A 26137-nucleotide genomic window follows, 5' to 3' on the forward strand; every position below is an offset into this window, starting at 1 on the left:
CAGCAGCAGCCTTGATGAAGGGCCCAAGGCGAGCCTTCTTCTTCATCACACTCTGGCCAGAGATCGGAGTGCTGGTAGGCGGCTGTGAGTGGCCCTACGCACAGGTGGTGGTGGGGGAGACCTGGGTCCTCCCCCTCCCTTCCACCCCTCTAGTCTTCTCCTTGGCCTTGCAGGGCCCCTCTTCTGCTGCCTGTCACTCATGTCACCCTTGGCCAGTCTCGCACAACCTGAACTTAGAGTGGGTTTTTTTTACAAACCTAACTCACTGCACTGTACCCTGAACCAACAGGTGTCCTGACTTCTTTTTAAAAACCCTCCCACCAAAACTTGTTTTTTTTTTTCTTTGGTCCTTAACCTGTCCCTCTTTGGGTTGGGGTAGTAGTGATCTGGTAAAGTTTAGGAGACTAGGTGGTCTTGCCTCTACCTGGCTGCAGTTTTTAAAAGGCTACCTTGAGATGAAGGCAATCCTTGTTATATCCTCATAGTGAAATTTCTCCTAACTAGATCCTGGGACAAACCGGATTTCCTTGCAAACTAGAAATCAGGTGTCCCCTAACTTGAGAGAAGTTGTGGTTTACCCTATGGAAATCTAAGGATGCACCAGCTTTCAGTGGCTGAAAGCAAGATGCAATGCAATCCTAGTCTCTTTAAAAGGGAGCCTGATGTGGCCTAGTAGTCACGCTGCTTTTTATGAGAAACCTAAAATCTTTTTAAATCACCCCTATCTGGCCTAGTTGAATTTTGAAAGAAGATAAAGCCCTAAACTGGATTATTTTTTTTTTAAATTTCAAAAAACACAATTCCTAAAAACACCCTTATTAGTGGGGCAGCCTGTTTAGTGGCCCTAGGCAAACTGAAAGCAGCCTCAGACTCCAAAAACAACTCTATAAAAACCCCACCTCACACAGCCCACACACCAACCTTCTCACACCAACCAGAGGTAACTTAAAAAAACCCAAAACGTGACAGAAAGAAACTTAACTTTGAACCCCCTTTTTCACCAATAAGAAACTCAGGCCAAATCAGTCAACAACACCCCCCCCCCCAACCCAGAACCAGGAAAAGGGACAACAGGAGAAGGCCAAGAAACTCAACTGTTAAAAAAGTGGCCTTTTCACCAATAAGAAACCTCAGGCCAAATCAGTCAACAACACCCCCCCCCCCCCCCAAAACCAGAACAGGAGGATGCAAAACCTGCAACAATAGATCCAAACAGAAGGCCAACAAACTCAACTGTTAGAAAAGTGGCCTTTTAAACAACGAAATTGAGGCCAAACAGCGCCCCCTCCCCAAGAACCAGAACCAGAAGCGAAAAGGAACAACAGCAACACAACACAGACAGCAGCAACAAATCAAACACAGAAGCCTTTTAAAACAGTAAAAAACTTAACTTTTAACAATACAGGAACTTTACCAACCCCTCCCCCCAAAAAAACCCTTCACCCTAACCCCAAGAAATCCAAGCCACCCAAGTCAAGAAAAGTAAAAGGACAGTATACTTTTAAAAGTCCTCTCACTAAAGTAAGATATGGGCAAATTGGCAAATCCCCCACCCCACCCCAGGCCCCCACCCCCAGCAGAACCTCCTAACCCCAAATAAGCTACTCAATACTCACCCACCCAAATCTGGATAAGTAAAGGGACTCTGAGTCTTAAAAAGTCCTTTTACTAACTAAAATAAAAACAAAAACTCCAAGACTGTCTTACCTTTAGACGGCTTCTCTTCTCCAGGCACTGTCTGGCAGGTCAGGCAAGGCTGAGAGAGAGCAGCAGCAGCTGAAACCAAGGGCCAGCACAGCAAAATCTCTCTCTCACACCAACACAACAGCAATGGAGGAGTCCTTAAAAAGGTTCTCTGACCCACAGAGCAGTTTCAAAAAATAGCACTGCTCTGTGATTGGCCAGAGAACACTGTTTACTTGGATATCCAAGTAAACAAAAGAACAACAGTGTTGCTTATGGCTGAGGGATTAGCCCAGCCATCAGCTACACAACAGCCCTGCAAAGCATGCATTTGCAATGCATTTTGCAAATGCATGCTTTGGATTGGCTGCTGGGGCTCCTATTCCCCTCCCCCTCCCTCCCTGATCCCAGGGAGGCTATGGGAGAGGCGGGAAAAGGCTTCCAAAGGCGGGAAAGGAAGAAATCAGCTCCCCTGAGGCTGCAGAAGCCCCTTTCCCGCCTTTTCCATTGACTTCCATATATTTCCAAATATCTATACGGAAGTATACGGGGAGTCATATACGGCTCCCGTTTAATGGCCTGAAAATGGGATTGGTAGTATACGGTGCCGTATACTACCAAATCAGGGGTGATTTGGTGCTCTATGCGGTTCGCCCGAACCGAATGCACACCCCTAATTGTGACCGCTGCATTGGATTTTTACTCCTGTGAATTTTTGGACCATTTCCTGACTCTGCCTTCAGTTTGCCCCTGATTCTGTTCGTGGATAACTCTTGGACTTCCAGACCTTGCTGTACAAACTGTCCTTTGGACCAGGCTTCCAGTGTCCTCTTGGCTCTGTGCACGACTTTGGACTATGCTGCTTAAACTGGTGCTCTTGCCTAACTCACTCCTAGGTCTAACAATGTGCCCCAGACCATTCCCAGCTCAGCTCCTGATATCTCTTTACCTCCTGATAATATCCAAACTATGGCATCATGTACCAACTGGTGTTTCTTGGTTGACTTAAAGGGTAGTCCCATATAGAATGCATTACGATAGTCTAATCTCCCTGCTGCTGTGGCATGGATCCAAGTGGCTAGGTCAGCTGAGTTAAGGCAGGAGCAATCTTCCAGGTTTAACCAAGTTGGAAGAAAGCATAATCTTCATGGTCTGTGTGCTTCACACCTTTGGGATTGCGGGTGCTGGTGCCAATGGTGATTCTAAATCTCCAGGCAAGGATTTTCACACCTAACCACTGGGCATGCTCAGGAACTCCACTGCATGTGCCCAGTTCTCTTCTGACCATACGCATGAGAGGACGTCTCTCTTCAAGCTCTGGTTGGTGTATTCTTTCTTTCCTAGTTTTAGCTCCTTCAAAAAAAAGTTTATGAATAGTTTTAGGAGATTAGGTATAGCTTTTTCTAGTATAGATTAGATAGCTTCTCCAAGTCCCCCCTCCCCCCACGACTAGGCCTTTGACTTCTGTGAGGGTGTTTCAAACTGTGGGAGCAAGCTCACGCCTACAGATGGACATTCACTTTGTCTTCTCTGTTTGGGGGAAGGACACCACATTGATACATGTCCACATTGTCTGAAATTTGGGAAACAAACTTGCAAGAATCATGCAGCTTGACTCCATACGGCTTTACTGGAATTGGCTCTGGCTCCTCTTATATTGGGGAAAACGTCTGCTCCTGAAAGGACTTTGGCATCTGTGTTTGGGGGGCGGTCCTTGGCCTCCACAGCTGACTTGTTGCCATATAAACTATCTTGAACTGTTGGCAATTCATTTCGCCCTTCAGTCCTTCCGTCCTTTGGTGGCGGGAAAGGCTGTGGCCTTGTTGACGACAATACTACAGCCCTTTGTTATGTCAACAGGCAGGGCGGGACAGTCTCCCGAAGGCTCTGTGCACTAGCAATAGAACTGTGGATGGAGTGTCTGGAGCAAAGCATCTATGTGAAGGCTGTACACCTTCCAGGAGTACTCAGTCTGTAGGCGGATTCGTTGAGCAGAAGAGCAGCATCTCCACACGAATGGGAGATACAGTGGCACTTCCTTCAACCTGTGTTCCAGCTCTGGAGGTATCCTCAGGTGGATGTTTCAGCCACAGCTCAGAATCGGAAGTGTCCCCTGTTCTGCACCAGGGGAGGAACGGATCCAGTGTCCATAGGAGATGGCCTAATGTTCCCATGGAACGGTTGGTTCCTGTATCTATTTCTGCCTCTTCCACTGCTGACAAAAGTTGTCAACAAAATAGTGAGAGAGAAACCGAGGTGCATTCTAGTCACACTGTGGTGGCCTTGGCAGAACTGGTTCCCGATTTTGCTTCATTTAGTGAGGGTTTTTTTTTTTTATCAGTTTCTGGCGAAACCGGACCTTTTTTCGGCCCAGGAAGGACTTGTGTTTCATCACAGCGTACCTCACCTGAAGCTGACGGCATGGTTCATCGACCCTGCGAATTTTCGAGCAGAGTCCAGCACGTCTTTCTGAACAGTAGAAAGTTGTCTACCCGTGCTTCCTATGATAGGAAATGGGGGAAGTTTCTTCGGTTTTTGACTGACCCTACAGTCTCACCCCAACGGGTAGGCCCTACCGGTGATTTTTGATTTTCTGTTGTCCTTGTTGGATGCTGGACTTTCCTTTTCTTCTGTTAAAGTTTATTTATCAGTAATATCATCGTACCATGAATCTGTTGAGGGGCATTCAGTCTTTGCTCATCCTCATTCGAAGCAATTTCTGAAAGGACTGGTCAGATTGCATCCTCCGTCTAGATCACCTCCACAACTGTGGGATTTGCCGTTAGTATTGGACAGGTTGACTCGGCGTCCCTTTGAACCAATGGCAACCTGTTCCCTACAGCTTCTATCCTGGAAGACTGCATTTTTGGTGGCAATCACGTTGGCACGCTGTGTAGGGGAGTCCATGGCTATGCATTGTGACCACCCATACTTAGTTTTTCATGAGTCCGGAGTGTCGTTGGCTCCTGATGTTTCGTTTCTCCCTAAGGTGGTTTCCCAGTTTCACTTTAAGTTGGACGTTTGGTTACCTATGTTTTATCCCACACCTTCCTCGAACGAGGAACGTCGGTGGCACGCTTTGGATGTTAAGCATGCATTACTTTTTTACTTGAGTCGTTCGAAGAGTTTTCATCAGGACCAGCATCTTTTTGTTTTCTATGCTGCTCCTAGATTGGGTTCAAAAATTTCATCTCAGCGACTTTCGAAGTGGCTTACTGAGACTATTAAACTGCTACTTGCTGGCGAAGAAGCCGTTGCTTGGAGCCATTTGTGGACACTTTACTAGAGCAATGGTGACGTCGATGGCGTTCCTGAAAGGTGTCTCCTTGACGGACGTATGCAAGACCGCCACTTGGTCCTCTCATGCTTTCATAAAGCATTACGCTCTGGATGTGCATGCTCAGCAGAGGTCTCGTCTGGGAGCTGTGGTGCTGTAAGCTGTCTCTTCTGGTTGACTGTCTTCCCGCCTCCAGGTATGTCTTGCTTGCTAATCTCCCATGAGTGTGAAGCACAGACCACGAAGAAGATAGATAGGTTGCTTACCTGTAACTGTAGATCTTCGAGTGGTCATCTGTGCATTCACACTACCCGCCCTCCTTCCCCACTGCTGATGGTCTCCCTATGGTAGGGGCTTCCAGCGGTCAGGAAGGAACTGGCGGATCCTCGCACTGGCTTCGGTGAGCATGCGTACTGGGATGCCTGCGCATGCCCACTGGTGCCGAGCGCAAAAGAATCCCAGGCTTTTTAGGTGCCAATTTGGGGATCAGCGCGAGCGCTCTATCCCATGAGTGTGAATGCACAGATGACCACTCGAAGATCTACAGTTACAGGTAAGCAACCTGTTTTTCCACATGATAGTCTTCCATTCCGATGGCCAACGCCTCCCAGGATCCACCCATGGGATCCGAGACTTCACTACCTAAACAGCTTGTACTACGCCCCCCCCCCGCCCCATGGCTTCCTTCCAGTCATACACATGACTAGGACCAACGTTCCACCTTTTCTGCGCTGATGGAACCAAGGCCTGCACCCAAGAAGCAGCCATGCAGACTGAAACTAATGGACAAACTATCAGCTCCACAGGCTAAGCATCCTCCTCCTCCTCCACCACCCTCCTCAGAATCAGGCCATTGTGATCCTGGGGATTCTGCTAACTTGTTGGCTGATGAGTCAAACTCAAACTCTACATATCTGAATCCAACCTCTCCAGCCCCCTCCACCTACACTGGTGGGTGAAGATCTTCCAATCTCTCCATTGGAGGATCTCAGATCTTATGGTGAGCTGATCATATGAATGGCTAGCCCTCCTGGACTTTCCATTGACCAGCCTCAACCTGAAATCACCAATTTGGTTTTCAACATTGTCCAGATGGACACATCTACAGCAGTTGCCCTTCCAGTGACTAATGTTCTTCTTCAGGCTGCCGGGGTGCCCAGTGACAAACCTGCCTCCACCACAATTTCATCATACTGTCTAGATCATAACTAACTATCTCCATGCCATACAAATGCCACCCAAGACGAGCATTGCTTACTACATTGCACCCAAGGCGAGCATCACTTACTACTGCAAGCATCACTTACTACATTGTCTGCCAAAGGAGTCACTGAATGCACAACATCCAAACACAAACACCTTTGCTGCCAGTCCAAAAGCCTCAACACAGATAGGATGGCAAATGGAGTCATGGCAGTGATAGCACCAGTAGAGGGAGGAGCTGCTGTGTTCAATTGAAAGGCAAGTGGTTTGTCAACAATGCAGCATAAGCTGCAGAGGACAGAAGCTCAGGAGAAGCTGCTGAAAACAAGGGAGAGACCACAGCCAGTCTAAAAGTGGTTGTAGTCAGGACTTCTGTCGCTGGCTCAGCAACCTGTGGAAGATGGAGGGGATGCTGCAACCACTACAGGAAAAACAGTGGCAGTGTGGCCGCACCCCTTGCAAAGCAGCAGATGAGTCGGTGAGAATGCTGAAGCACAGAGAATCACTTCCAAGCCTTTATGGTCGATGGCAGCTCCAAACATGACTCAGGACCTACCAAATGGTCATCCAAATACTTCCAAGCACAACAGGAGGAAGAGGAAAAGTTGGGTATTTCAGGGACTGGAGGAGGGTGCAGCACAGGAGGAGGAGGGTGTGTGGAAAAATGTACTCTGCAGGAGCAGGGAAACCAGGAGACATTCTGAGCCTCTGCTGCTAAGCAGTCGGTTCCAGGATCTCCCCATAGATAGAGATTCTGGACCACTAGAACAAGGACTGCTTCCCCAGCCTCCACAGAGCTTAAAGGATGTCTCTCAGGACCCCATGGATGAGAAGACTCAAGCTTCTGCCTCCCAATATAGGAAGAGACATGAGCTGGTAGTTGTGGATTCCCTACTCAGAGGGGTAGAGTCCAAAGCATGCCAACTGGACTTCTTGTCTCAAGAGGTATGCTGTCTACTGGGTGCACACATCCAGGATGTGACAGAAACGGTAGGAAGACTCGTCAAGCCCATGGATTATTATCCTTTCTTGCTGATCCATGTGGGAAAAAAATGATACTGTCTGGCACAGCCTGGAACGTATTAAAAGAGACTGTGACGCTGGGTCAGAAGGTGAAAGAGCTGGAAACACAGGTTGTGTTTTAGTCATTTCTTCCTGTTGAAGGTCATGGTTTAGAATAGGAAATAAGAATACTGCAAATAAATGACTGACTACGTTGAGAGGTTTGAATTTTTGGACTATGGCTTACACTTTCAAGATGAAGTTCTTCTATCGGGAGATGGTTTGTACCTCACAAAGGTAGGGGAAAATGTGTTCGGTAACTCCTTACTAACCTAATAAGGAGGGCTAAATTGTATGGGGGAGTGAGACAATAATTCAAAGCCTAGTATGACAACAATAACTAGTATGATAAGAATGCCAGTAACTGGATATAAAAATGCTAAAGTTTTGTAGGGAGTGGCACATATGCTAGGTAGTATTAACTTGCAAGTACATAACGAAACTGAAAACCTCAAGGTGCGTAAAGCATGGATTCTGATGTCTCTGCACTAATGTGCAGAGTATGGGAAACAAACAGGAAGAGCTGGAAGTCCTAATACTGGAAGGGGACTATGACCTAATAGACATTACTGAGACTTGGTGGGGTCTAAATCCAACCTCCTCCTCCCCAATACTAAGGGGGATAAAACTGAGTCCAGTGGAACCCCACAGGCCAAGTACCGCACTGATGACAACTGGTTTCTGATAACAAGGCTTTATGACTGGGCTTTAAAAGAACTGATACTTGCTTCAGCCTCCAAATGTCTCAATAGGATGACATGATTCTGTGGGATTGAGGTTATAAAGCAAGGTTTATAACTGAAAGCAAATTTCTTTCATAATTCTGGAAATTCAGTCTCAGCCGATAGGTATGTTGTAGTGAATAACATTCCCCAAGTTTCTGATATTTGTTCATTTTTATTATGGGTGATTTTTTAAATTCATAGAACATGAGTTTAGTGAGCATTGACGCTTGGCAATAATTCACATTTCAGAAGGGCAGTAAAAAAGAGCAGAGGATATTATTAATTTAAATTTTATCTTGAAATTTCAATTTTATCTTGAAATTTGAGACCAACTTAGTACTTCTGGCAAAGTACCAGATTCCATTTTCATATCCTTTCTTATTGTTGCTGGTGTGAATGCCAAAAATAAGCCTTGTATCAGATGTCTCTGGTATTTACCAGTTCATTATAGAAGGACCAAGCGCTTTCAATAAATGATCATTTCAATTCATAGAATCACGGAGTTGGAAGCGACCTCCGGGGTAATCTAATCCAACCTTCTGCGCAATGCAGGAAAATTACAGATAATTTCCCCTAAATTCAGAGAATCAGCATTGCTGTCAAATGTCCATCTAGCCTATATTTTAAAATCTCCAAGGAAGGAGAGCCCACCACCTCCCAATGAAGCCTATTCCACTGAGGACTCTGTTAGGAAGTTCTTTCTGATGTTTAGCTGGAAATTCTTGATTAATTTTTAACTCATTAGTTCTGGTCTGACCTTCTGGGGCAACAGAAAACAATTCTGCACCATCCTTTATATGACAGCCCTTCAAGTATTTGAAGATGGTGATCATATCACCTCTCAGTTGTCTCTTCTCCAGGCTAAACATACCCAGCTCCTTCAGCCTTTTCTCATAGGACTTGGTCTCCAGACCCATCTTTGTTGCCCTCCTCTGAACACGTTTCAGCTTGCCTATATCCTCCTTATATCATGGTGCTCAAAACTGAACACAGTACTCTAGATGAGGCCTAGCCCCAGAGCACAGTAAAGCAATACCATCACTTCATGTGATCTGAACACTATACTTTGGTTAATACAGCCCAAAATTGCTCCATCAATGTTAGCAGTGTTGCCTACACAGGCTAGAAAATGTCTGGGACTATGAAGAAATGAATGACACATTTAATGGAATTATAAACCCAAATCCCTTTTGGGGGGTTTGTTTTCTCCTCCCCCCCATCCCCATATTAGGACGTTTCGCATGGCTTGTATATCTTGTTGGAACTGTTGTGGGAGGAAGGTTGACTTACACTAGTACTGATGAACATGATGCTATGGATGGTGAATTGTCCTGTCGGTAAGTTTATTGTTACTCTGTACAAAGGAAAAAAAGATGGGTTTACAAGTTAAAAACTGCTGTGGTTAGAATATTTTGTTTTGAGGAGGAGTGTCCTGATTGTACAATCACTTTAGTAAGGCCCCATTTTTTAGCCAACAGAAACCTATGCAAGGAAGGATCTTTAAGCAATTTAAACAAAGGACAGGTTGTTCAGCAGCTACTAAGGATGTGCGTTTGGCTAAATCCAAGATGAAAAAATATCTGAAAATTAACTTATCAGTATTTTTCAGACATTCTTTCAGCTGCTTAGATACTTGGTCTTTTTTTCTGGCTCTCCAACCCACCAAAAGAATATCTGGGATTTTTTGGGACTGCTAGGTAGCTTTGAGAAAAATTTTAAAGGGATCACACTCGCTTTAAATGCCCTCCAGGTGAATCCACCAATTGGAGAGGGTGTTTAAAGGGATCATGGTCCGTTTAAATGCTTTTGGAGTCACACCACTCACGTGGCTTGGAGAATGCATTTAAAGCAGCGGTGGGGAACCTTTTTTCTGCCAAGGGCCATAAGGATATTTATAACATAATTCGTGGGCCATAAAAATTATCAATTTAAACTGTGCTCCACCAAGGAGGAACAATTCAGGCCGGCAAAATTAATGCAAATAATTGTTTTTCTATTTGAAGTCATGTGGGGAGAGCACACACACACACATTTGCCCTAAGCAAATGCATAGTTCTAGGGCTTTTTCATAGAAAATGCCAAGCAGGAACTCAGTAACATATTAGACCACATCCCCTAATATTAGCATATAAGGTCACACACTCATTAGCATATTAGGTCACACCATCTGGGATAATCAAGTGCGAACTGAATCAAGTGCAGTAACTTTTCTAGGCCCTTCAGCAATTCTGGCCAGCCAGCCAGGCCCCAGGGAGGCTGCTGCACAGTACATCTGGGCCCTGTGATCCCTGCCAGACCCTGGGGAGGCTGCTGCACAGCACAGATGGGCCCCACGATCCTTGCTGGCTAGCCAGGCCCCAGAGAGGCTGCCACATGGCTTGGTTCAGTCCAGCAATCCCGAGGGCCACACCAAGTGACCTCGAGGGTTGCATACGGCCCTCGAGATGGAGGTTCCCCACCCCCGATTTAAAGAGACCGTGATCCCTTTAAATATCTTCCCCCCTTCATTGGTTTTAATGGAGAATAAGGGTGCATTCTTTGGGGGGGGGGGCTATAAAATTGGACCCCTTGGTCCAGTCTTTTTGAAACTTGGGATTTTTTTGAGGTGCGTCTACTTCAAAAAACAGCCCCCAGGGTGCCAGATACCCCCAGATCTCTTCTCCATTATGTCCTATGGCAACTATTGACTATAATGGTCCCTATAAGGTATAGTGGAGCTGGAAACAATTTGGAACCCTGAATATTTATCAGATCTGAATACCATACTGGTATTGGTTTTTGGGAATATCAGGAAATACCAATATTTTGGGGGTTCAATATACCTGAATTTGAAAAATACCATTTTTTCCCACACCCCTATCTCCTAGCTGAGCAGATTAATTGGATACTTTAGACATGTAAATGGATACTTTGCTGTAATTTGAAAAATTCAGTCTTGCCTCTGACTGAATTTGCCAACCTCAGGAAGCTTACTAAGGGGGCAGGCTGTAGTTGCTTTGCTCTGTTTGTTCCTGAATCCATTAACAAGAACTATGTCACTTTTCAATATGGAATTCCATTTTATTTCTTGTGAATAATATCCATTGATAAGTGCAATCCTATTAAAAAACTGGAATTAGTGACTGCAGTATGCTGCATTAATGGGGGTAAAGTTTACAGGGTCTGTAAGAGCTGCTGTTGACAGTTCTTTAATATAATAATTTCAGTTTATTTTTATGTATGTATGTTATTTAATACATTTCTATGCTTCCTTTCCACCCAGCTCAGGGTCTTCAAAGTGTTGAGCATTTCAATTATTAAAATAGGATTAATTAAAACAGGCAAACAAACAGTGAGGATGGCTAGTGGGAGTTAGGAAATGTGAAACAAAACAAAGAAATTTTCACCCATTGGTGGAAGGCATATCTCCCTGGCAAGAGAATTCCAAAATTTTGGTGCCATCACTGAGACCTTTTCTTGCATTGTCACCTGTCTAGCCTCAGATGTCTAGGGCACCCAAAGCAGGGCCTCTGAAGATGACCAGAGCTGTCAGATACATTTATATGGGAGTTGGCAGCCCTTAAGGTACACTGGAATGATGTAGTATAGAGCTATAAAGGTCAACAGCAGAATCTTGAATTGTACCTTGGAGCCAAATGGAAGCCGGTGTAGACGGGAAAAGACTGCAGTGATATTGTCCCTATGACCCCCCCCCCCCCCGTCAAGTCGGTGGATTCAATAACGAGGCTTTGTTGATAACAAAGTAGCTAGTTTATTGATATCATAGTTCTCAACTACAAGGAGATTGAAAGACTAAAGATCATACAGTAGAATGCAATCATATAAGGTACACTTCAAAGGGATTCTTGAGGGAGGGGTACTACGCAGGGCACATTCACACATTGATGTTACAATTTCGTTCTCAGACCTGCTTTGGCCTTGAGCGTCTCCTCAGCTCCAACCTCCCCCGATGCCCGGCCTGAGAAGGCTCTATAATCTCTTTCACATATTCCCATTTCAAAGCACAACTACATGACAAAGGAAGGGAGGGGGGTGAGGAGAGTTCAAGCTAGCAGCATTGGCATACAGTATGGCTTTACCCAGGATGCTTCTCTCCTGAACCAAAGATTGAGTGCAGGCTTGACCAGAGTTAAAGCAGACTTGACACCCCCCCCCCCCCAATCAATGTTCTGACTGTAGTGTTCTGTAATAGCTGTAGTTTCTGGACAGTCTATTGCAGTAACACTATCTACATGTTAGGGAGCCTTCATGGTGTAGTGATTAAAGTGTTGAATCCCACATTGAATCCCCACTCTGCCATGGAAGCTTGCTGGGTGACCTTGGATGAGTCACACATTGCCAGTTTAACCTACCTCATAGAATTATTGTAAGGATAAAACAGGGGAAAGGAGAATGATGTAGGCTACTTTGGGTCCCCATTGAGGAGAAAGGCAGGAAATAAAGTAAATGTCCTTCTAGAATTCTTGTTGCTTTATGGAACCAAGGAAGTTCGTAGACACACATGTATGTTAGATTTCAGTAAGGCAGACTTTAATAAACTCAGAGGTGTAATGAGAATCATTCTATGGGCAAGACTGCCAGAAGGGAAAGGAGCAAGTGAGTGGTGGGCTATACTGAAACAAGAGTTTTTGTAAGTTCAAGTCATCTCTATTCCAACAAGAAGAAAACATAGTAGAGAGTCCAGGAAGCCAATGTCCAGGAAGACAATAGAGAACTTTGCGATGTGCTAAGGAAGAAAAGGGGAATGTTCAAGAAATGGAGGCAAGGACATACCTCTAAAGAAAAGTATCTGTTGGTTGCTAGGCACTATAGGTCAGAGAGGCCAAAGTTCACAGTGAGCTAAAACTGGCCAGGGAGGCTTACTACAGCAAGAAAATCTTCAGAGATGTGAGGAGCAAACAGGATACAAAGGGCGATGGGCCCATTGTTGGGTGAAAATGGAGAGACTCTGACAGAGTACAGAGAGAAAGCCAAAAAACTTAATGCTTATTTTGCCCCAGTTTTTCCCCCTGAAGAAGAGAACAGGCTCATCTAGAGATGGTAAGTAGGCAAGGCATGGCTTCCATGCTGCTGTTTGACATGGACAGAGAAATAGTTGAAAAGCACCTGGCTGCCTTAAATGAGTACAAATCCTTGGGCCAGATGGCATGTACCCAGGAGTGCTCAAAGAACTTTCTAGAGCCTTTAGCCATAATCTTACAGACCTCTTGGAGGACAGGAGATATGCCACAAGAGAGAAGGAGGGGATATATTACCTCAGAGTGCTACAGCCCTACCCCAAATGTGTCGCGCAAGATGGCACTCAGCACCATTGGAACTAAGGAATCGATTCCAGGCCCTTGCAGCAAAGACAGAGATAGAAACATTGCCAGCAGACACCAGGAAGAAAGAGAGTGGACAACAGGGAGATACAAAGAAATGGCAGGGGAAGGAAAAGGAAGGTATTGGTCATAGGTGATTCCCTGCTGAGGGGTATGGAAAGTCATGTATCCAGGCCTGACCCTCTTGCCCAAGAGGTGTGTTGACTGCCAGGGGTGAAAATTAAAGATATTACAGACAGGATCCCCACACTTATCAAACCCACAGAGCACTACACTACCCATGTGGGAACCAATGACACAACCGTGAACACCATCGGAAGCATTATGGCTGACTATGAGGCTCTTGGGAGGAAACTGTAAGGAATGGGGGCACAGGTGGTATTCTCTTCAGTTCTTTCTGTTGTGGGAAGGGAAATATGATAGGAATATGGTAGGAGCAATCTGGATTCTGAGACCATGGGCTACATTTTCTAGACAATAACCTACTAGTACAGGACAGACTTCACCTGTCAAAGTCTGGGAAGAAGGTGTTTTGTAGAGACTTATCATGAGGGCTTTAAACTGACAATCCAAGGGGAAGGAGACAACCAACATAGGGATTTCAATGAAGGAGATTAAAACAATGGAGGTCTGCCTGGGAGGGCCTGATCTAATGGAGCCAGAGGTGCGAGGCTTCAAGTGTGTATGTACCAATGCCCAGAGCTTGGGCAACAAGAAGGAAGATCTTGAGCTTGTAATACAGATGGCAGGATACGATTTAGTAGGCATTACAGAGACTTGGTGGGATGATTCCCATGACTGGAATGTAGTAGTGGATGGATATGAGTTGTTCAAGAAAAAATGAAAGGGTCAAAGAGGAGGTGGAGTGACGTTGTATGCGAGAAGAGGGTTGGTTTGTCAGGAATACTAGAGGAGGAAAGTGACAATCCAGTGTCTGGTGAGGATAAGAGAAGGAAGGACAAAGTGTATTGTAGTTGGAACCTGCTACAGACCTCCTGACCAGGATGAGGAGGTGGTTGCTGTTCTCCTTGAACAGCTTGGTGGGGTATCCAAACAACATGACCTAGTAGTTATGGGTGACTTCAACTTCCCTGATGTGTGCTGGGAGGCCGCTCTGCAACACGTCCATAGTCACGCATATTCCTGACCTGTCTGGCTGACAACGTCCTTCATCAAATACTGGAGGAAGCTCAAGGGGCTTGGCTATACTTGACCTAATATTGACAAACAGGCAAGAGATGGTAGATGGGTTGAAGGTGGTGAAGATGTTATGGAAAAGTGCCAAGTCTTGCTAGAATTCCTTTTGCTGTGGGGGACCAAGAAAGTTTATAGCCACACATGTCTATTAGATTGCAATAGGGCAGACTTTAATAAACTCAGAGGCTTGATGAGAATCTTTCCATGGGGAAGCCTTCTAGAAGGGAAAGGAGAAAGTGAGGGGTGGGCTCTCCTAAAACAAGAGCTCTTGCAAGCTTAAGCCATCACTATTCTAACAAGAAAGAAACATAGAAGGGGAACTAAAAAGCCAATGTGGGTGAACAGAGAACTCCGATGTCTGCTAAGGGAGAAAAAGGAAATGTTCAAGAAATGGAGGCAGGGGCTTAACCTATGAAGAAAAAAAAAGTATGCAGGTTGCTAAGCACTGTAGGTTGTCCATCAGAGATGTCAAAGCTCATGGTGAGCTAAAGCTGGTCAGGGAAGCTTGATACATCAAGAAAATCTTCAGGTATGTGAAGAACAAACACAGGATAAAAGAAGCATTGGGTCCACTGCCAGGTGAAAATGTAGAAACTCTGATGGAGAACAGAGTGAAAGCCAAAAGGCTAAATGCCTATTTTGCCTCAGTTTTTTCTTTGAAGAAGAGAACAGGCTCAGTTAGAGATAGTAATAGGCAAGACGTGGCATCCAGGCTGCTGTTTAATATGGACAGAGTGGTAGTTGAGAGGCCTCTCGCTGCATTGAGTACAGATCCCCTGAATCAGATGGTATGGCCCCAAGAGTGTTCAAAGAACTTTCCAGAGAGCTTGCACAGCCTTTGTCAATCATCTTCCAGACCTCTTGGAGAACAGAAGACTTGCCACAAGACTGGAAGAGGGAGAATGTCATCCCAGTCTTCAAAAAAGGGAGGAGGGATGACCCAGGAAACTACAGGCCAGGAAAGATACTGGAGTGACTTTAAAGGGATCGTTCTGTGAGCACCTAAGGACAACTTGGTGACCTGGGGGAGTTGCCATGGATTTGTCCCAATCAGGTCCTGCCAGACCAACCTCATTTCTGAGCCCTGATTAAAACCTCTTTGATCAAGTGACGAGCTTACTGGATCAGGGGAATTTACCTAGGTTTCAGCAAAGCTTTTGTTAGATAGTTAGGTGGATAGGGAACTAGTTGGAGAACTGCACTCAAAGAGTAGTTGTCAATGGCATTACATCTGAATTGATGGAGGTGTCCAGTGAGGTGCCACAGGGCTCAGTTTTGGACCCTGTACTTTTCAGTATTTTTATCAGTGTTCTGGATGACTGTATGGAGGGACTACTCATTAAATCTGCAGTTGACACCAAATTGGGAGTGTCACGGGCTGTGTGCAGTCATGATCAAAGTCCAAGTCCAGTCTGCGGTCAAGCCAAAAGTTCAAACAAAAGCCAAATCAAAAAGCCAAGTCAGATAGTGGAAAGTGAGGTTGTCTACAGCTGGGAGTCAGGAAACCATAGAGTCTTAAGTGAGAGTGCAAGAGCTGAGGTGGACATGCATCGTGCCAAAGTGACTTGTTGCTTCCACGGAGAGCCTGGCAGGGGGCTAAATGGGCCTCCGATGATGCTTCAATTAACAGTGGGGAAGCTCCCACTAATACTCAGGGCTCAGCGACTGCCCTCCCCATAGGTGTGCATCCCTCTGCCAGGCTGCTAAGTTACGGCATAGTCACTCCCTCAATCGTGCTAACGTGGGGGTGAGTCAGGCAGACTCCCGGTTTGCAGCTGTGCCTCCTCCTCTGCTGCCGGGTCAGGTGCGGGGACTGCTTGCAGCAAGCTGTCAACCTCAGGAGCACTAGAGGGGCCGGCTACAGGCTCAGAAGCACTAGTGGGGATGACTTCAGGCTCAGATGTCAGCTTATCCTCGTCGCCCATGACAGGGAGCAGCAACAAACACACCAGAAAATAGAGATAGAATTCAATGAGATCTGAACACACTAGAAAAGTGGGTGGATGCGAACAAGATGCAATTTAACAAAAATAAGTGCCAAGTTATACATCTGGTTAACAAGAATGAGGGAGATGTATACTGGATGGGGGATACACTTCTGGGTAGCAGTGTGTGTAAACAAGATCTTGGACCATGAGATAAATGTGAGCAACCGATGTGATGCAGTGACAGAAAAGGCAAATGCCATCCTGGGGTGTATCAACAGAGGCATAACATTCAGATCATAAAAGTGTATCAACAGAGGCATAACATTCAGCCGCCCTGAGCCACTTGTGGGAAGGGCGGGATACAAATCATAAATAAATAAATAAATAAAATGTTATAGTCCTGCTGCACAATGCATTGGTTAGGCCATACCTGAAGTATTGTGTGCAGTTCTGGAGGCCTCTCTTTAAGAGGGATGTTGACCGAATGGAGTGGGTGCAGAGGAGAGTTACATGGATGATCAGGGGCCTGGAAACCAAGCCATATGAGGAAAGGCTGAAGGACTTGGGAGTGTTCAATCTGGAGAAGAGGAGGTCGAGGAGGGACATATTGCTCTCTTTAAATATTTGAAGGGCTGTCGTGTAGAGGAGGGCAGGGAGCTGTTCCTGTTGGCTGCAGAGGATAGGAGTCATAATAATGGGTTTAAATTAAGGGTGGGAAGGTATTAACTGGATATTAGGAAAAGCTTTTTTGTGGTAAGTTGTTCAACAATGGAATCAGCTACCGAGGGAGGAGGTGAGCTCCCCCTCTCCAGCAATCTTTAAGCAGCAGCTGCATAAACACTTGCCAGGGATGCTCTAGACCAGTGGTCCCGAAACTTTTTTCTGCCACCGCCGCCACCACGGCCCGCACCCTCCCTTCCCTTCCCCAGAGCTCTGCCATGCTCCGCCCCTCCCTTCCCCAGTACCATAACACGGTGCTGCACTCCGTCACCCCCCCACATGAGGCTTGGCTCCCCGCCACCACCAGGATCCGTTCCCTCCCTTCCTTTCCCCAGAAACGTGCTATGCTCCACCCCATCCCCTACCCGTGCAATCAGAGGAGGCTTGGCGTCGGCCTACCTACTTCAACAGGATCCGGGCTGATTCTAAGTTGTTTGAAGAGTAGGCCAGGGGAGGAGTTTCGCCCTCTCTCTCACTTCCGGATGTGAGAGGGGAGAGAAGTCTCCTTCAGCGCACTATTCAAATAACTTTGAATCAGCTGGGCTCTGTCGAAGCGGCCCGAGCCTCATTGCAGCACTCCTCTGATCGCGTTGTCAAATCATTCACCAGGTTCACCAAGTCTGCTTCAGTCCTGTAACCAGGTCAGAAACTAGATTGGATTTGATCCAGCCAATTGGATTCATTCAGGAATCTTTGAATTTGCCCAGCCACTACTCATTCAACCACCTTGCTCAAGAGTAGTTTTATCTAAGACTGAGCAGTAGTTATTCAGCTCTCCTGGGTCCAGAGTAGGTTTTTAAGGACTGGATGCAACACTGCCCACTTCAAGGGAGAGGCACCCACCCCCTTTCTCTTAGAGCAGGTGTGGGGAACATCTGGCCCAAGGGCCATTTACAGCCCTTGAGATCACTTAGACTGACCCTTGAGGATTGCTGGGGCCCGGCTGGCGGGTGAGGATCGTGATGCCCAGCCAACCTGGCTCAGGCTCTCTGTGGACCTGAGTGGTGGGCATTGTGAAGGACTGCTGCTGGAGTATGTGGGTGCCTTTAAAGGTCTGCTGGGAGCAGCTGCCGTTGCCACAGGGAGGGAGGGGTGGGGGGTGGGAGCCAGCTACCACCATTTGCACTTGATTATCCCAGATGGTGTGGCCTAATATGCTAATACTTCTACAAAAAAAGCCTTGGACCTAGGCATTTGCCTAGGGCAGCGGGTTGGGTGTGTGTGTCAAATTAGGTGCTCCGCACATGATTTCAAGTAGAAAAGCAATTATTTGCATTAATTTTGCCGGCCTGAATCATTCTCCCTTGACGGAGCACTGGTTTTTAAGTTGATAATTTTGCATGGCCCGCAAATGATGCTATAAATATCCAAATGGACCTTGGCAGAGAAAAGGTTCCCCACCCCTGTCTTTGAGGCATTTACTGTCTCCCAGATCCAGTCCACCAGGTAGTCCCCACCCAACAGATTTAAGCAGTCGGGAGGGGCAGGGGTCTTTCACGCAGGTGGTTTGTCTGAAATGTCCAAGAATCCTGTCTACATCCTTAGACTGATTAAAAAACCACCACTAATGTAATTAAACAAAGCTCTTATAGTATCTTATAAACAAACTTATACAAAGATGCAACAAGGAATTTCAACTTGCAGCTCTCAATACATCGCCAAAGTCCATAAGCCAGGGTTTCCCAAACTCCACCCCCCCTGTGGCCTGGTTATTTTTAAACTGCCCCTTCCTAGTCCACTAAAATTTGAGGATGGAGCCAGGAGACTTTGGGGTGGAGCTGGGAGACAGGAAATGATGTCTCCCCACCTGGCGGGGAGATGGCAAAGGCAGGTGATCTGTCTCCCCCTCCCTTTTAAACACCCCACTGGATGTGGAGCCCAGTGAATGTTGATGAAAAAATAATTCTCTTATTTCAGAGTCTTTCAGCTGATTTCTTTGATGGATGTTCAGTTACCCCGGTGTAGTAATGAGAAGGTAGAACTTGCGATACTCTGGTTTTTGGATCAGTTCCGTAAAACATATGTGGGAGACCAGCTCCAACGGACTTCAAAGGTAGGTGCCTTTCCAAAGCTGCTTGCCCATCTTTCTTAGTTCTCTGTGTGGAGGGAGCTGAACAGAGGTCACCTTTGCTCATTGAAATGTAGCTGGAAGCTCTTTGGCCAAAAAGCTTCATGACCATGTTGAATTTGCTGGATTGTTGTTTTAGTGTGATTAGCTTATTTGAGAGTGGCATTGTCTGTCTCTTGGCATCTTCCATATGTTCTGCAGTCAACTTCCTTTCAGTTTGCCATATGCAGAGACTTCACATTTTCAACAGTTATATTCATTAAACAGTTTGAGATCACACTTCATTGAGTCTTCTATTTCAAACATTTTACAGGGTTCTGCTGTATTGTATTATATTTCACAGCTTGGTATGCAAGATTTATTCTTTTAATAGTTCTGGCCTTTTGACAGATACTTATTTATGCAATTTCTACTGTATTTCTCACATTGTGCTTGGCTTTGCTCCCTGGATTTTAAATAGGGAAGAGGGAAAAAGTAAGAAGCATCCTTGAAGAAAAAGCAGTTAATTTACCCTAACTTTAGGGGACAGTCATAATATAGAAGTTATAAAGAGCTCCTCAGTTAAATGAGGTACGTTGATCTTGAGAAAGATTGAGAGAATTTTGTTTCAGCCCCAAGCAAATCATTAGCAAGATGGCAATGATGAAAGGTTTTGTTTTTAACTCATGTAATACAGTAATTGTGCTTTTAGGTAAGCAAAGCAGTTGCTGTGATTTCCTCCCCCTCCCCTTTGGGTTTACTCCATCTTTTGGGGGTTACTTAATGTCTTACTTTTACCAGTAAGAAACAGTGATGTTTTATGGACTAATCAGGTCTTTCTCCTTCCACCCCCTGCTTCCCTCATGCAACCAGAGATTTTGGTTGTTGTAAATACCTTTTCAGTTTTGAACTGTAAAAATGATGTGATAAAACATTACTCTTGTTATCCTATGTAAATTGATGGTATTACCAATCAATAGTAGTTGGTGACAGCTAAGCTATAATCAGTATTCGGGTTGTGTTTACTACCTTTGTCTGTAATGTCCTTTTTTGGGTTTTTTTTTGAACCCCTGGTGAAAATGCATTGAAAAGGATAGCTGGAAGAATACTTAGGGTCCTCATTCGATACCAAGACTAATTCAGACCAGAAGTCTGTCTAACCCTGCACTATCCACCTTGCTTGTGTCAAGTCTCTTACTGCGCTTTCCCAAGGCAAAACATGTGGTTCGAATGCTCAGTTTTTCCAAAGGAAACTTTCTTAGGTAATTGCTAATAGACACAGCTGAGATTTAATAACTTTTTTTTTAATGAAACATTTTTTAAGACTGCTCATAGAAATAAAATGCATTAGTGATCAGTGGGCCTAATTTTTGGGCTATGTTGTTAACGTACTTTACTTGGAAGATAGGTTACAAAATTTATTTGAATTTAAGATGCTAAAAGGCATTTCTTGGATCAGTCCACTCATCAAATAAGGTATCTTCTCTAGGCAGTTAGCAGGACAATGATTCAGAATCAGCAGGCTTTGCTTAATCTATATTGAAGCAAATTGTCCAGGCCTTTGAAAAGCTACTCAAGTGAAAATTATTGAATTGCAGCTGTTCTGGTAAACTCTGTATTTTCCCTTCCCCTTTACTCCGATTGTCTTCATTTTAGTCTTAGAGCTTTTGTTTATTATTATGAAAGGCACACCTCCCCCCAGGGGACCCATCCCAGTGCCCCAAACTGCCAAGCTGTGACAATAACAAAGAGCAAGAAACTACATAAAAGTCAATAGTAGCTACTGTAACAGATAGCAAAATACAAAGGGAGGGTGGACAAATTTCCACTGATGACAAAGGGAAGCTGTGGTCTGAAGGGGAGAGGTCTAAGAATACTCTGTGTGGGCTCCTGCCTCACCCTGAACTCTGTCATATGACCCAATTGGTGAGCTGTCCTCACCTCACCCCTTGCCTCTCCCTTCTCCAGGAGCTGACCGGACCTGACTGTGTCCTTTTCACCTCCCTCCAACTATGGCAGAGGCAAGCCTCAGCTGCATTTATGAGAGATGGAGTTCTAAACCTATTGGAGAAATTAAAACCAATAAGTCTCCAGGTCCTGATGGCATGTACTCGAAACTTCTTCGGAAACTCAGTTTTGAGATTGTTGATCTATTAGCATGTCTATGTAACTATCACTAATTTCTGCTCCTATACCAGAAGACTAGAGACCAGCAAATGTTACACCAGTTTTTAAAAAGGGTCTAGAGGGGAAACAGGAAATTACAGCCCAGTTCCAATTTATGTCTCAGGCAGATTAGTAGGAACTGTAATCAAAGACAGTACTATTAGACTGTACTATTAGGCACATAGAGGAACCAATCAGCATGCTTCTACGAAGGCAAGTCCGCCTCACTAGTCTTTGGTGTTCTTTGAGAAAGTGAACAAGCATGTAGATATTGACCTGTGGACATAATATACTTGGACTTTCAGAAGGTTTTTGACAAAGTACCTAACCAAAGACTCGTGATTAAATTTAGCAGTTATGGTATAAGAGAACAAGTTCTTTTAAGGATTAAAAATTGGTTAAATGACAGGAAGTAAAGAGTAGGAATAAATGGACAATTCTTGCATTGGAGGGAAATAAGTGTGGGATCCAGAAGAGGGCAACCAAGCTGATTAGGGGGTGGGGGCATCTCATATAAGGAAAGGCTGTAAGGAAAGGCTGGGACTTTTCAATTAGAAAAGAGACAACTAAGTGGGGAACATGGTGGAGGACATTCAGTAAAACTGATGGGGAGTAGATTCAACATAGGCAGAAGGAACAATAAGACCGAGATCCTTAGAGATTTCCTGCTTCGGCAGGATGTAGACCTGGCTTGCGTGACCGAGACCTGGGTGCAAGAGGGGGAGACTGGCTCTCTCCCAGATGACCCCCCCCCCGGGTTACTCGGTCTTTCACCAATCGCGGATTAGCGGGCGGGGGGGAGGGGTGGCGTTATTCATACGGGAGGGTTACTCCTTCCGGGCTCTCCCGGCCCCAACGATCGATGGAATTGAGTGTGCCAGTCTTGCGTGGGATGTCGGAGAGGGGTTGGCGATCTGGCTGGTGTACCGTCCGCCTAACGCACCAGCCAGCACCTTACCATTCCTGATGGAGGCGGTGTCGGGCTGGGCATTGGAGTACCCAGGGCTTATGGTCCTGGGTGACTTCAATGTCCATGCCGATGACGCGGCCTCCAGTCGGGCAATGGACCTAGTGTCTTCCATGGCGACACTGGAACTCTCTCAATTTGTTACGACTCCTACGCATCAGGGGGGACACATATTAGATCTGGTCTTTGCGTCCGGGATTCAAGTGAATGATATCACAACGGAAAGGTGCCATGGTCGGATCACTTAGCCCTCAAGGCCCGTATGGAGACGCTACCCCAACCCTGTAAGGGCGGAGAGCCTATTTTGGCTTGCCCGCGGAGCCTGATGGACCCGGAACGGTTCCAAATGGCTCTTCGGGATCCCTGGCCCCCTGGCGATTCCCTTGATGCCCTGGTCGATACCTGGCAAGATCGGCTATCCGGGGCAATCAACGAGATCGCACCTCGACGTCCTCTGCGCTCTCGTTTGAGGCTGGCTCCATGGTATACCTTGGAGTTACGCCGGCTGAAACAAGGACTCCGACAACTAGAGAGGCAGTGGCGGCACACTCGTGACGAAGCGGCGAGAACATCCTATAGAACGTTTATGAGGTCTTAGGAGATGGCAGTCAAGGCCACGAAGAAAGACTACTTCGTGGCCAGGATTGCGTCTGCAAATTCGCACCCGGCACAATTGTTTAAAATAATTGGACATTTAACTACACTGCCACAGGGCAGACCAAACGTTAGAGAATTAGAAATAGGCTGTGAGGCTTTTGCGAAATTCTTTGCAGACAAAATCACGTCGCTCCGCCAGGACCTGCCCATCACATTGGATACAGTATACGAACTGGAGGCTCCGTGCCTGTCTTCTGGTTTAGTCCTGGATCATTTCGACCCACTCAGCCTGGAGGAAGTTGATGGAATCCTCTCCTCTGCGCACCCAACAACTTGTGATTTGGACCCATGCCCCTCCTGGCTAATTAAATCCTGCCCGAGGGAGCTTAGGTGTCCTTTACGGGACATCATAAATAGATCCCTCTTGGAGGGGCATTTTCCAACGCCCTTAAAAGAGGCTGTGGTCCGCCCCCTCCTAAAAAAAAGTACAGCAGACCTGGCCGAATTGGCAAATTACCGACCGGTCTCTAATTTACCGTTTTTAGGTAAAATTATAGAGAGGGCAGTGGCGTTGGAGTTGCAGGGTTTTCTGGATGACGCTTCCGTCCTAGACCCTTGCCAGTCTGGCTTTCATCCGGGCCATGGAACGGAGACAGTGCTGGTCGCCTTGACAGATGACCTCCAGCGGCATCTGGATCGGGGCAGTGTGGTGGTGCTGATGTTGTTAGACCTTCGGCTGCGTTTGACACGGTCAACCATTGGTTACTGACCCACTGCCTCGCCGATGTTGGGGTTAAGGGGTCAGCCCTACAATGGCTCTCCTCCTTCCTCGAGGATCGGGGACAAAGGGTGGCAATCGGGGGCGAGCTGTCCCAGAGGCACACACTAAATTGTGGGGTTCCCCAGGGAGCAATTCTCTCACCAATGCTATTTAATATCTATATGCGCCCCCTTGCCCAAATCGCCAGGAGGTATGGGCTTGGGTGTCACCAGTATGCGGATGACACCCAGCTCTATCTGTTAATGGACGGCCGACCTGACTGCGTCCCAAAGAACTTAGACCTGGCTCTGCAGGCTGTGGCAACCTGGTTAAGGCTGAGTGGGCTGAAATTGAATCCAGCGAAGACAGAAGTCCTTTGCCTAGGTTGGGGCGCTCTGGGAGGGGAAATACCTCTCCCGGTCTTTGACGGGGCGCCGCTGAAAGCGGCGTGCCAGGTCAGGAGCCTGGGAGTTTTACTGGAGCCTTCATTATCAATGGAGGCCCAGATAGCAGCCACTGCCAAGTCAGCCTTTTTTCATCTGAGGCGGGCAAGGCAGTTGGCTCCCTTCCTAGAGCGTCGGGATCTGGCAACAGTGATTCATGCAACAGTCACCTCGAGACTGGATTACTGTAATGCCCTCTACATGGGGCTGCCTTTGTGCCGAACCTGGAAGCTGCAGCTGGTGCAGAACGCGGCTGCTAGACTACTGTTGGGGCTCCCAAAGTGGGAGCACATACAGCTGGGGCTGCGTGAACTGCACTGGCTGCCAGTTATATACCGGATTCGTTACAAAGTGCTGGTTATTACCTTTAAAACCCTATATGGCCGAGGACCTGCCTACCTTAGGGACCGTCTTTCCCCATACGAACCCCAGAGAGCGCTGAGATCAGCTGGGAAGAACTTGCTGACTATCCCCGGGCTGAGAGAGGTAAAGCTTCAGAGTACCTGTGATCGGGCTTTCTCTGTTATGGCTCCACGCCTATGGAACCAGCTTCCGGAGGATCTGCGGGCCCTGTGGGAATGTGAACAGTTCAAAGACCACCCTGTTCCGATTGGCCGTCACCGATTAAGGGAAACTGCTAGTGAAACCTATACAATAGCACCAGTATATTAATTTTAATGATTTTATTGATTTTAGAGTTTTAGTAGAATTTTAATTAATATGTTAATTAGTTATGTTCAAATACCTTGTAAAACTAATGTATTGATTATGTTGTTAGCCGCCCTGAGCCTGCTTCGGCGGGGAGGGCAGGATACAAATAAAAATTGATTGATTGATTGATTGAAGGAAAGTATTTACACATTGAGTGATTAAAATTTGAAATTTGCTGCAAGATGCTATAGCGGTGACCACTGGCATAGACATCTTTAAATCAGGATTAGACAGATTCATGGAGGATAGATGTCAGTGGCTACTATTCATGGTGATTGAAGGGAACTTCCACTGAATACCAATGCTAGGAGGCAACATCAGGGTCAGGCCCTAGTCTTTGTGCCCTGTTGTTGGCTCTCCAGGGGAACAGGCTAGCTACTGTGTGAGACAGAATGCTGGACTAGATGGGCTGCTGGTCTGATCTGGCAGGGCTCTTCTTATGTAGGAGACTGCAGGTATTTAGTGGTGAGAGAAAGACACTCTGGTCAAGCTCAGAGGTATTTCCCATATTCCTTGATTCAGACCTGGTGAGCAGAACAGACTCCTGAGTCAAGGGAATGGCAGGGAAGAGCTTCAAAGAGAGCTGGAGGGGGAGGGAGAGAGAGTGTGTATTATAGGGGAAATACACCAATTTTTGTGTTGCTAGGTGGTGGAAGAAAAATGCTGTGTGGAAAGGTAAAGGGACTGCTGTATTCTTTGTCATTTGCTGGTCATGTGGGTGGGATCAGTGCTTAGAAGTGCTGGGGCTTTAATATCTGTGAGTGACAGGCTATGGGCTGTAAACCTGCTTCTTAATTCTGTGGTAGTGCCAGCTGCTAGAGATTTTGGGTGTGGAGCTTGAGGAGGGTGGGGTTTGGGGAGGGGAGGGACCTCAGCAGGGTATAATGCCATAGAGTTCACCTTCTGAAGTGGCTATTTTCTCCAGGTGAACTGATCTCTGAGGGATCTCCAGCCATTGGATTTTTTCTACCTAAATGCAGAACTTTACATTTATCCCTGTTAAAATTCATTTTATTGGTTTTAGCCCAGTTTTCCAGCCTGTCAAGGTCATCCTGTATCCTGTTTCTGTCATCTTCTGTGTTTGCAACCCCTCCCAATTTAGTATCATCTGCAAATTTAATAAGCATTCCCTCTATTCCTTCATCCAAATCACTGATAAAGATGTTGAACAAAACAGGTCCCAGGACAGATCCCTGAGGCACTCCACTTGTCACTCCTCTCCAAGAGGATGAGGAACCATTCACAAGCACTCTTTCAGCCAGTTACAGATCCACTTAACGGTAACAGGATCCAAACCACATTTTACCAACTTGTCAACAAGGATAGAATC

General features: G+C 46.1%; 1 protein-coding gene across 3 annotated transcripts in view; it reads left to right on the forward strand.

Annotated features, from left to right (window-relative positions):
- The window catches only part of RANBP17 (RAN binding protein 17), a 573906-nt gene that overhangs the window by 77633 nt on the left and 470136 nt on the right, over nucleotides 1–26137 (forward strand). For all 3 annotated transcript variants that reach the window (XM_060232795.1, XM_060232776.1, XM_060232786.1), the window contains exons 13-14: nucleotides 9182–9287; nucleotides 19034–19169. In XM_060232795.1, the coding sequence (XP_060088778.1) occupies nucleotides 9182–9287; nucleotides 19034–19169 (242 nt within the window). The remainder of the gene's footprint in view (nucleotides 1–9181; nucleotides 9288–19033; nucleotides 19170–26137) is intronic.

The sequence above is a fragment of the Heteronotia binoei genome, chromosome 1, assembly GCF_032191835.1.
Source record: "Heteronotia binoei isolate CCM8104 ecotype False Entrance Well chromosome 1, APGP_CSIRO_Hbin_v1, whole genome shotgun sequence".
In the NCBI taxonomy this organism is placed as follows: domain Eukaryota; kingdom Metazoa; phylum Chordata; class Lepidosauria; order Squamata; family Gekkonidae; genus Heteronotia; species Heteronotia binoei.